The sequence below is a fragment of the Lygodium microphyllum genome, chromosome 5, assembly GCF_053477565.2.
Source record: "Lygodium microphyllum isolate KBCC chromosome 5, Lygodium_microphyllum_v1.1.10, whole genome shotgun sequence".
Classification (NCBI taxonomy): Eukaryota; Viridiplantae; Streptophyta; class Polypodiopsida; order Schizaeales; family Lygodiaceae; genus Lygodium; species Lygodium microphyllum.
This window is the reverse complement of record NC_141139.1, coordinates 26,503,569-26,516,019: the sequence shown is the minus strand read 5'-3', so window position 1 is coordinate 26,516,019 and position 12,451 is coordinate 26,503,569. Positions and strand designations below refer to the sequence as shown.

The 12,451-nt window shown below is 40.6% G+C and overlaps 1 protein-coding gene across 15 annotated transcripts in view; it reads left to right on the top strand.

The window, feature by feature from the left end:
• LOC148035630 (uncharacterized) overlaps nucleotides 1-12,451 on the top strand; it is a 174,889-nt gene that overhangs the window by 76,982 nt on the left and 85,456 nt on the right. For 13 of the 15 annotated variants that reach the window (XR_015690850.1, XR_015690852.1, XR_015690851.1 and 10 more), the window contains 2 exons: nucleotides 11,352-11,477; nucleotides 11,618-11,711. Coding sequence is in view for 12 of the 15 variants with exons in the window: in XM_087677609.1 (XP_087533735.1) it covers nucleotides 11,352-11,477; nucleotides 11,618-11,711 (220 nt within the window). In the remaining 3 variants the exon portion in view is untranslated. The remainder of the gene's footprint in view (nucleotides 1-11,351; nucleotides 11,478-11,617; nucleotides 11,712-12,451) is intronic. The other 2 variants (XM_087677613.1, XM_087677612.1) reach the window with 1 other exon arrangement.

Here is a 12,451-nt window from a genome sequence, read left to right as displayed (position 1 = left end):
CACAAAGGAGCTAGAGTGCTCCTATAGCATACATGATACCTGTTGGCCTCCAAGCTTGGTGTTTCTTTCAATATTTCTTTAAATTATTGATGTATGATTGAAATTGGTTACAAATGAATGTATTTCACGGATTTTTTGTAACCTGGTCGTTGTCAATGCTAGCTTCCGACTAAATGTAGATGAAGTGTCCTCGTAGGATCCAAAGGGCATTAGACTTACCTCGTAGCCATAGAGCCAAACAGGCTCACCTTGGAGCTTGGGAGCTAGCAACACTTCTAGTCATGCTTACATCTCAAGGTTTGGTGTCTCATACGGCTAGCCCTTACCATTCTGGTGTATTGATGCATTAGCCAACGGACCAAGAGTAAGAGTGATGATCACACAATGATGTGCACAATAGGGCCTTGAGTCCTATAAATAGGACTCAACTATCCTAACCTTGAAGTGCCCTTGGCGCATTCTCACTAACTCTCTTCATGACCCCTCTCACCAATGGTACTAGTGCCCATCGGGATGTCTAGGGATGTGATACTCTTGCCACATGAAAAATTTCTATCCTTTGTAATATCCTTGGGATGAAGTGAGGAAAATGGCTCTTTAATGAACGTACTGACTCCCAAGTAGCCTTGGCTTGTAGGCAAATTTTCTACTTGACTAAATACTCAGGATGAATGATTTGACGAGATCGTTTAGTCCTAATGTCAAAAAGGAAGCTGGGTTTGAGTGAAACATAACGAGTAGTGTCATTGAGTCATGGGACTTCCTTAATCAAAACAATCACTTTACCTTGTCTTATGATCCTTGGAATACGCTAATCAAGTACTACTGGCCTTATGGTCCTAAGAATAGGCAAATCAGTGTACTTGCGTTATGGTCCTTGGAATAAGCCAATTAAGTACTAATTTGAATCTTTTTGGGATCAATCAGAACGTTATCAATCGAGATGACATGACCAAAATATAATAACTCCATGCGATGGATGGTCTAAGATTTCTTGAGATAGTGAAAGTCTGTTAAGTAGTTTGAACGGAAAGCCATCAATATAATCATGTAATATTGGATCCAAATACTTGCTTACATTTAAATTTACTTTAAGATTATTATTAAAAGAAATTGGATTACATTACGAATCAGATGATTGATATTTTTTCAATAAAAAAATATAAAATAGTAATACTTGGATCAAAAAAACATTTACTAAATTTCGATGTTGAAATCATATGTACGTTAATATCTATGATCTTGAAGGGTAAAAATGCATCGATCACATAAAATTGACATTCAGGCTCAAAAGAAAGTAAATGATTTTTGTAGTGAATGTACAAAGAGGAGTATTTATCAAAGAACCATGGCATGCCAAGAATGACATTGACGTGGTCAAGGTTTGTAAGTAGGAAGTTTGTAAGTTGACGGTATTGTTGGATTGAAAGATCCAAACCTGGTATTACCTATCCCAACAATCCATAGTAGGGCTCTCTCCATATCAGACACAATAAATTTAGTCAATGGGTACCATGTGGAGCTGTAGTTTTTCTACCAATTGAGAAGAAATAAAATTATGAGTAGAGCCATTATTGAATAAAAATTTAATTTCTTGGCCATTTATACGCCCAATGACCTTGAAAAGGTCACGTGGGCCAAATATAGTTTTATCAATGAAACTACCATTTCATTGCGTTTCAAAAATAAATTTTCACTGAAACTTGAGAAGATATACCTGGAGCTTTAATAGTATTTATTGCAGTCTTAGAAGTAGACTTTGTCTTCTTATTTTGATAGCACTTTTGATCGCCATGAAAGTGATATGTTTGATAGTAAGTTCTTCTTTTTATGCAACTCTAAAGATGGTTGACAAGTTGTTGTCGGGGTAGAAGACTACTTTGACTTGAAGATAGAGGCAATGCGATGGGAAACCCCCATTGATTGGTTGCTCCTACTTGGAGCCAAAGTATTATAAAAATTCTTTGCATACTTATAGACATCCTTGAGTGAGTGTAGTGGATTGCAAAGCGCCTCATTTTATTAGTTCGGTTGCAATCCAAAAATATATCGCATAAAAAGCAACGCTTGAGGATTTTTCTTGGCCTTTGTTTTATGCAACACATCTTTAAATTCTTGTGAATATACGTCCAAGGTTTTCTTCCCCATATCTAGCTTAAATAATTTGTGAAAATTTTCAATCCAATCATCGGTCACAAAATGTTTTTGAAAAAAGGATTGAAACTCAATCCATGTCTCCAACTTGGGACGTAGCTTCTTCGACCAAGCATATACCTTTCCTTGTAACATGATATGTATTTGCCTAATATGCTGAGTGTCATCAGATTGACACAAATCAAAATACACCATCCATTTGGCAAGACATGGATCAATGCTCATCTCATCACATTCCATATTCTCCCCTTGAAAGGGATTAGGTCGGAATTGAAGATGCAATGTCCTCATGGCTATGGGCACAAATGGAAAACGGGGAGTATGCAAGTCAGCCAATTGCCATTGCATGTCCTTGATTTGATCTTGGAGAATCGTCACTAGTGACATCTCCATTACATTTGAAGGAAGAAGCTTGCGCATGTGTTCAAAGCACGCTGTTGTTATTCCATGTGCTGTCAATGTACAATTATCCACATATGTTTCAAGTAACCAAGCATATTGCTGTTACTCAATGTTTTGGCAATGTACATTTTTCCAAGATGGTAGTTACTACATTAGTGTATAACCAATCACAAGTGTATAAATCCAAAGCTATCAAAATGGTACTCATTGCACTAGTAAATAGCCAAGCGTAACTGTAGAAACACAAGTGCCTAGTAGGTTGATCATAGAAGCACCTTTATGGAATCTGAGAGATCTCCAAATAGCCTCTAGATATGTGAGTATCATATAGAGAGATGGATTTTAGTAGAAGAAGATGAAAAGAAAGAGGGGCTATGTAGATCCAGTTCACAAGGAATTAGATATGCTCAAAACATAAAGATAGATTCCATATAATCCATAAGAGCTTGCTTCCAAAGCTAGTATCACATATATATCTGCATAAATATGAAATTTTGAGGCTATTGCTCAGCTTAAATTCAGCTATGATTAGCTTTACATGTGTATAGTTCATCATGCAAGAGTCTGGAAAGCAAATATTGTTTCTTTAAACCCAAAACAATCTTGTTCATACATAAGAATAGCCCTAGACCCTACCCATATTCTCAAAAATGCCTATGCAAAAGAGATTGGTCATGTGAGGATCCCTATCACTCATAATAGATTCTGACATGCCATGTTATTTAAAGATGTTTTGCATGAACATTCTTGCCCCTGTTGTCCAAGTCTGATTAACGGGTCGACCGGTCCAATCCGTGCAATCTTGTTTGACACGTCCGACTCGTACAAACCGGTCCAATGGTGCTTAGGTGTCTATTGCACAGGTCGAATTGTGGCTAACTGAGGTTAAATATGATTGTTTTTTGCTATTTCTTTTGGGCCTTTTTTTCCCTATGGCTTCTCCAATAGCTCCTTCAATAGCTCTCTCTCTCTCTCTCTCTCTCTCTCGTGTGCACATTGCATACACACATGCGCACGCACACTCACACATACACAATGCAACCATCTCTCTCTCTCTCTCTCTCTCTCTCTCTCTCTCTCTCTCTCTCTCTCTCTCTCTCTCTCTCTTACTCATAGAATGTCAAGCAAAGTGGAAGTGATAAATGCTACCATAGAAGAAGAAGCAAGATGGGAAATCCGAGCACTCCAAATTCATGTAGTAGGATGGGCTAAAAAAGCTAACATAAGGAGATGCAACAACCCTGAGTGAGAAAATGGAGGAAAAAGAGAGATCCATTCTAGAATCTAGATGCATGTAGAGTGGGAGACCCAATGGATAAGAGAGAGTGTATTCTCATATTGAAATTTAAGAACATGAACAATAAAAAAGCCTTCCTCACAAAACAAGGGGTCCTTAGGGGAGAAAAAATTATACCTTGATAGGGATGACACTTGCTCAACTAGAGCATAGAAAAGGCAACATGTCGAAAGTATGCAATATATAAAGATGGCAAGGTGATTATTGCAAAATGTCGATCACAATGACGGTGTGCAACCTATGAGACACTTAGGATGTTAGTTTTGGAACTGCAATGAATCACTACATTTTGGGTGTTGCATATTTTAAGGGAACTTTTTGAACTATGGACATAGCCGTGTAAATAGACACACAAATGCAAAGGCAGTCGACTACTAGATGTTCGGGGGTATAGATGGGAAAATGCATTTCATCCACAGGCTTGAAAGTGTGGTGATACTTGAGGAATTGGGGGTATGGCTATACTTTTTCGAGAGGGTCTCAGAGATGTTGTTTAGGTGATATGCAAATGTGAAGATGCACGATACACGTGGGCTAGAATACACACAGGGAGGCCATGTGGCATCTTCATCGCCGTATGCTACTTTCTACAAGCTATGCTTCAGGAGATGGGGCACCATTTGATGTATTATACAAGGATATCATGAGATATGCTAGCTTGGAAGATGTACTTTTAACATGGCTTTTTAATGAGCCGAGACGGAGTGACTTCTACAATGCTTGCCAAGATCAGATACCCTGACATATTGGAACCATACGTGAGGGGCAAGTATAGTGGACTACCTAATAGAATCACCATCACTAATACTCGACATCAAGAACTTTGAGATCTCGGGAAGACAACTTTTGATAGCAATAGATCATGCCATCTTGACCTTTGCAGTGTCTTGTGGACTTATGAGCGACGCTGTATCGTATCCGCCTAGGCACCCTAGATATCACTTTGCAGAGGAGACTTCACATATATATAGTGGCTTTGTGTGCGACAGATTACGGATGCTAGATTTGAGCAAATCCTTAGAAGAATGTACAAGAGATTTGACAAAGGCCCTACACACTTCAGCTATGTATGCGTTATGGATGCTAGATTTGAGCAGATCCCTAGAAGAATGTACGAAAGGAGACTTCACATATATATAGTGGCTTTGTGTGCGACAAATTACGGATGCTAGATTTGAGCAGATCCCTAGAAGAATGTACGAGAGATTTGAGAGAGGCCCTACATACAGCTATGTATGCATTACAGATGCTAGATTTGAGTAGATTCCTAGAAGAATGTATGAGAGATTTGACAGAGGCCCTACACACTTCAGCTATGTATGCATTCGCACACACCTTGTCCCCATTAAAATCTCCATGCTCTATGGCTTCCCAAAATGGTTGGCATGATGATGAGTGTAGGGACACTCATACACTCCTAAAGAGAGAGAGCACTTTGGACACTTGGATACATTGCCAAGCAAGGATGCTCTTTAGACGCCTTGTGCGAAAGGAGTGAGACTACTTGGCAAAAATTGAGACAAAGGTATACCAACTATTTTTGGAACTGTATAGCAAAAGATCTTGGAGAATGTCTTACGAGAAACAATCCCCCATATAGATTACATCACTTGATACTTGGTTCCATTACGGGAGACAGTTGTATGATGGACCCAAATAAACATGTGGCCCCCACAGGCCTGTAGGCTAACACGGTGGTTCGTCTTCACTAGCAAGATGGTTAGAGAGACGATCTATGGATTACAGAATGGGAAGGCACATGATGAGGATAGTCTAGTGGCTGAGCACTTCTCACATGCATGTGACACATTGGCACCCATATTGGCATCTATGCTCAATAGAGCAGTATTTGAAGGATTCCTTGAAATATGTGACCCGCTGGCCCCTAGTAACTACAGGATCATCATGGTTGGCCACACACTAGCTTAAATGTATGGATCGATATTGGAGCATGAGCTTAGTGCATGGGCCGAGATGCAGGGTAGGAGAGCACAGGTGCAGGTTGGGGGTTCAAGGTGATCATTGAGCAAGGCGGAGCCCAAAACAAGAGGATTTATTGTTGTTTTGTGGATTTCCGTAAAGCATTCAACATAGTACCTTGAGCACATTTCATGTAGAGCTTGGGATGCCAAAGGGTATGCAGTGGGGCATTTTTAATTCAATGAGAGAGTAACAAGCCATTTATGCACATCTAGAGGGATTTCTAAGAGGATTGAGAGCACCATAGATGTAAAACAAGGATGCCACTTTTGCTCACACTATTTGGGCTATATATAGACAAAGTGTTTGACTACATTAATAGGGGAGGTGGATTTGGAGCTAGCCTAGTTGGAGTGTTAATACCGATACTACTATATGCTGATGGTATTGTACTCATTTTAAACTCATCGGAGGGCTTGCAACATCACTTGCATGGACTATATACCTTTTGCAGAGATAGAGATCTCATAGTAAATTTTGGAAAAACCAAAAGGACATGGTATTTAACACTTTCACAACATTGGTGACCCAATCTATGTATAAGTTTACATTTGGGGAGGATGGAGTAGAGCATGTGAGAGAATATGTATACTTAGGAGTCACTTTCTTTGGTCCGATATTTTGATTGAGGTGGACAACTGAGGCCCCATTGGCATGAGGCTATGCAGCCCTAGAGGCACTTTGACATGATAGGCACATCTATTCTCCAGTATGGAGCTGATATTTGGGATTGCAGCCTATACCACAAACGATTGAGCCCACTCATTGACTAGATTGACCTGGAGAGAGACCATTATGATGGTTGGGACCGCATAGAGAGGCCATTGACAATGATGATATCACACATGATTAGGAGTAAGCCACTTCCTACACCTCTCTGAGGATGGATTTATTGTTTGAGAATAGTATATAGATATGCACCTCCCCCACGGTATATGGGCTGCTATTGGACATATGTGCACCTCCTCCCCTCAGGTGAGGATAGAGATAGATAGATGGATAGATATTCCAATGGAAGATAGGATATGCGAGCTCTTTGTTAGAGAGCATGAGACAATAGAACACTATGTATATCGATGTATACCGTGGTATGACATATGAGGAAGATATGATTGCCTTTTCTATGAGGGATTTGACCCCTCCGTCGTGTCATGGTATATGAGGACCAAAGATATTTAAGGCTTTTCCTCTTGGAGCTTCAGAGACGCCACACAACACTGCTACAAGACAGGAAACTAGTTTGCTTAGAGAGACCCAAGCAGAGAGCAATGACGGATTTCTTCAATAGATTAGACCCCACAACCATTACTAGTTCAGCAGACATAAACTCATCTTGCCAGACTATATCCACCCCACCTCACTGAGTCATAGTAGGTAGGGCCATTGCACTCTGTCTAGCATGGCAACCTTGACCACCCTGTCGATGATTGAGGGATCCACACCATGGTTGATGATTGAGGGATCCATAGTGAGACAAAAGCCATCATTGCGGGACACATGAGACTCATCCTTGACACATTAGCAAAGTGGGCTTGGAACACATCATAGTTAGGATGGTGTGCTAACCTTGAGATGTGGCTAGATATTTTGTAGATATAGTTTTAGGCATTGAGGTCTTTAGATTTTAGATGTGAGACTTACCAGGATGCATTTTTCTTTCACTTTCATGATGAGATAACATTGGACATGGGTACTTTGATTTTGTCTAATAGACTACATTGGCCTTTTGTAGAAGTTAATATATATTTCTTCCTTTTTTCTTTCTTCACACACACACACACACACACACACACACACACACACACACACACACACACACACGATGCTGCCATCTCCTCTCTCTCTTTTTATTTATACATGTATATTCTAATTTTAAATCTCTCTCTCTCTCTCTCTCTCTCTCTCTCCCCCCCCCCCCCCCCCGGAAACAAATTGTAATACGTAATTGTAATAACTATGAAATAAGTACAAGATTACAAGATGCATGATGGCTCTAGGCTATTGTGCATAAACTCAGCTTTCTTTTACACACATAGACAGTTGTATTAATCAGGAAAAAAATCAAAGATTCTGTAGGCCATCTTGCATAAACTGAACTCTATTTTACAAGCAATATGTGAAAGGAACACTAAGGAGTACAAAAATCAAGGTAGGTAGGTTCACTGAAGAGATTGCCCGATGCCAAGGTACCAAATCATTTGCAAACAAGTATCAATATGTTGAATAAGATCAAGTTGCCAGTGAAGAAGTTCATTAAGGTTGGCCGCATAATTCTGTATGCTTGAGGCAGCATAAAAAAGAAATGCATTGCACGTGACCCAAATATGCAAGCAGCCCTGGAAGCTAAGAAAGTGAAATAGAATCTTCATGTGAGGTTGCAGAGGACCATGATGCTTAGGCTTACCAAAGACCCAATCAAAGGGAGGCATCCTGTCACTTGTCACAGCATGCCAAATGTCGAAAAGGAGAAGCCAAGTTTTCCGGGCAAAAGGACGAGATAAATTGGTGATGGGAAGATTCCATTGTAGTAGTACAGAAGAAACAATTAAGTTCATTTCTCATTTTTGGTGACAAAATATCTCTCCAAACCTTAATAGAACAGGTGGATATAGCCTCGCAAACTTCTCATTGAGTCTATGTGGGCTCTCCAAGCTGCAACTTGTCTCAATTTTGGACATGTACAGTTTAGATAATTGGTTGTCTTTCAATCTCCTTTTGACAAGTTGGGCACCTTTGCTCTAGGACATTGCACAAGCTCTACCAAACTCGTAGTAAGGTGCAAAGGAAGGATGATCTTGGGAGTGCAGTTGGCGCGGTGGTAAAGATCCACTTTAGAGATGATCTCTATAGTAGTAGGCATCCAAGTGTAGGTAGCAACCAAAATTATAGTTGCCGCTTACATACTTTCTATATCATGTAGGAGGGTAGTTGATTAGGATTTGATAGATGTTGCAACCTTGGACATCCGCATAGTGCTAGTAGCATTGGTCATAGTGAAGTGACTTAGTGTGAATGCATTAAGGACACTTTGGGGTTAGGGCAAGTGCGTCCTATTTATAGGACTCAAGGCCCTATTGTGCACATTCATTGTGTGATCACCACTCTTGGAATCTTGGACCATTGGCCGACACATCTATACACCTGAATGGTGTGGGTTGGTGGTCTAGGATGCCAACCCTCGGGATGTGGTCATGACCCGAAGTGTTGCTAGCTCCTAGGCTCAAGGGTGAGCTTGTTTGGTTCTATTGTTGGAAGGTGAGTTTGATATTCAATCCCTTTATTTGTAGTTATGGCTTGTGTCATGTCTTGTGTGCAGGTTGGTGTCAAGAAAAGTCATGGGACGGTATGTACTAATACCATATCAGAAAGACAATAGGGTTGGTAGGGAGAAACATAGAGTGTATGGCAAACATAGAGAGAAGAAAACTGAGAAGCTCAGAAGAAGAAGATGAATGATGAACATTGAATGATACTTAATAAATCAAGCTGATACAATGGGGCAAAAGCTCAAAGATGACTGCACTGTCTTGGATGATGAGGTGGCGGCATCTAGAGCAAATGTACACAATGAAGGGAGCAAAATGCAGTCCTTCGGGCACAATAAGGGTATAGAAGGTGAATGTTGAATAGTGAAAGATAGTTGTAGAGGGAGTGAGATACAATCCTTGGGTGCCATTGGGGAGGAGAAGAAGATTATCAACCACCACTGAGCTCTAGGGTGAAATGCAACAGTAGATGGAATGGATGGCAGAGAGACTGTAGGCAGCAAAACACAAATCCTAATGATGTAAATGGTGTTGCCTCTTGATTATGCTTGGGCGGTAGCATCTGGCCAGCAAATGCAGCTTGCAATGGATGAAACAGGCTGCCAAGCATTAGACAACCGCAAAGGATGATCCATGAACTGAGTTGTCCTCTTGGACAAGGTGTAAACAGAAGTGGAGAGGCTGAGGAATGGAAAGAAGACCGATAGAATGGAGTGATTTGATAGAAATAGTGAGTGGATGAATGAATGGCAGTGTGTAAGAGTGGGAGAGGTCAGTGCCCTGTTTATAGTCTGGGGTGCCCAACCCTTTTTGGGGCTATATATGTGAAATTAGAACGAATTAATGAAAAGAAATACAATTATAATGGGTTTCTCAACACCCCTCTCAGGCCCTGAAAGGAGCCATAAGAGGGGGGTGAAAGAGAGGAGAAGATGCACCCTAGAATCCCAGTGTTCCACCTATAAGGTGACTTGAGGCGAAGAACAGTAGACATGATTAGCTGATAGTACTTGAAACTCAACCTTGGGAGAGAAGCCACAAGCTTTGTGACTCCATGTTGGAAGGACTACGAAGGCCTAGCCACCAAGTCATGGCCGAAGCATCCAAGGCCCTCGACTAGGAAGAACTTGTGGATCCTAGATATCAATGGGTGAGACGGCAGGGAGATGTCAAGCAGCCCAAGAAGGTAAAGGGTATGTGGATAACTGGACAATGAGGAGGGACCCCCTCTGAAGCTGAAGGAATGGGATCCCCCTATGAAGGAGAAGAAAGATGAGCTCCCTCCGAATCCTCCTTTGAGAGAGAGAGAGAATCTAAAAAGTCATGGATCACAGCCTTTGGAGTGTCTGATGATGAATGAAGTGCTACTGGTGGCGCTGCAGATGGTATCTAGGGCTCCAATAGAACAGAAGCTAGCAGCTTGCAAAGGTGGCCTCTCAAACCTGAGTAGAGGAGTGGAGGGAGGGGTATCATACTTAAACTCCTGGATACTCGCATCAAAGTCCATGTCTGTTGAGCAATACAAGGAGGGAAAATGGCTAGCTCTTGTGGAACCACATAAGTTTTTATTTTTTTTGGGGGGCTAGTGGGGAGTCCTTTAATTGTACCCCCTTGTATTTTCAATTTGGCCGACAAGCAGTGTGTTTTAGTTTTCAGCATTTGCATGCCTACAAGGCCATCTATAGTGAGAGGATGCTTGGCATCATGCAAAGATTTGCATAACTATGAAGGAAGTATTAACTCTTTTTAACTCTTCCTAGCAACCAATAGGTAATAGTGAGTGCAATGTGTATGTTTGGCAATGTAAGCATCTAATTATGTAAATACTAAAGTAATAGTTTGTACAATCTACTACACACACACACACACACACACACACACACACACACACATTTAAATAAATAATGAAATGTATAAATGTATTTATTTATTTATATTAATATTTTTCAGATTTCTGTTTTTCCATTTTACCATTTTGAACCAAGGATGAAACTTTGTTTTATGACTCCGAAATGCTTTCCATTTTCCCGGTTCCATCTTGATAATGTTGCATGCAAAGCTTAATTAGCAGACTTAACAATGCAGTTAGTGCCATTGTAGTTGTTCGTCTAAGGGCCTTTCTGTTGAGAGAGTACTGCTTTGTAGGCCTTTCACATGAACATGGATTCTTAATGTTTTGTGTAGAATGATAAATGGTGCTCCTTTGTTTTTGGCATAATTGCACGGTGATGCTTAGTTTCAGTGTGGGACAGATTCTTGGGATTGATGGTATAAAAGCTTTGATGGGCTTCAGATCCACCGTTGGTAGTATCTCAGATGCATTGCCTCCACCACGATCTGATCTCTTGGTTTCTTTCCTAACAGAAAATGCTGAAAATGTAAGTCTGATGCTGGATCATACTCACTATTTTTTGTAGTCAGCTGGGGAGTTTTCTATCGGTGGAACAGATCACTGCTAGGCTGTTTTCATGAGTTTACAGTAGTTAACACGAGCAGAGTGTCTAACTTGATTTTGAAGGTTTTAGGCAGTGCACTAACTGTTGGTGCAAGGGCTCTGACAAAACATGTGCATCGAAGTGCTGCTGGATGGTGGGGCCCTTGTACAGGAAATGGTATGGTATTCTCGTTTAAAAGAATAATAGTTTGGTTTAAAAGAATAATAGTTTGGAGGTTGGTCAAATTTTCAAATGGTAGAAAAGGAAATACAGTAATCAAACCTAACAGCAGCAGAAGCTGTTTTGCCTCTATTCCTGATAGGAAAGAAAGGGCCGTGTCTGCTGATTAATGGATGTTCGATGAGCACGATGAGATGCTGGGAACAAAGGAAGCATAGAGGGGGTGTTAACATGTGCTTATTTCGGGAAGAAATACATTGGAGGAGTTGGATTGACATATAAATCAACATGCATTGGCTAGGCTGCAGCCATCAAACATATCATTGAAACTATAACACTATCACATGTTCGGTGTATTTGTGATGTTTTATGACCACAAAGTTTTCATGGGTACTCTTTTCTGAGACCAGTTTGTCGGACTTAATAGAAAACAAAAAGACATAGTGAGGCTATGGAGCAGGAGCATCCCTGAGACACTGACACATACTTGGACATAGATCACACCAATGTGGTGACTTAGGCCTCTTGAAGAGGAAGCAAGAGGTCCTACTAGCCCCCTGGGATTCGGAGACCCTCCATCTTGGGATGCTTTACATGATTTGAGATAAGGCATTAGAAAACAAAAGATAAGCATCCAGGAAAGCAAGATTCGTTTATTTTTTGTGTGTTTCGAAGTTCACAATGAATCTAACTGACAGACTTTGAGAGTTTGATAAATTCCAAGAAATTCTACTAAA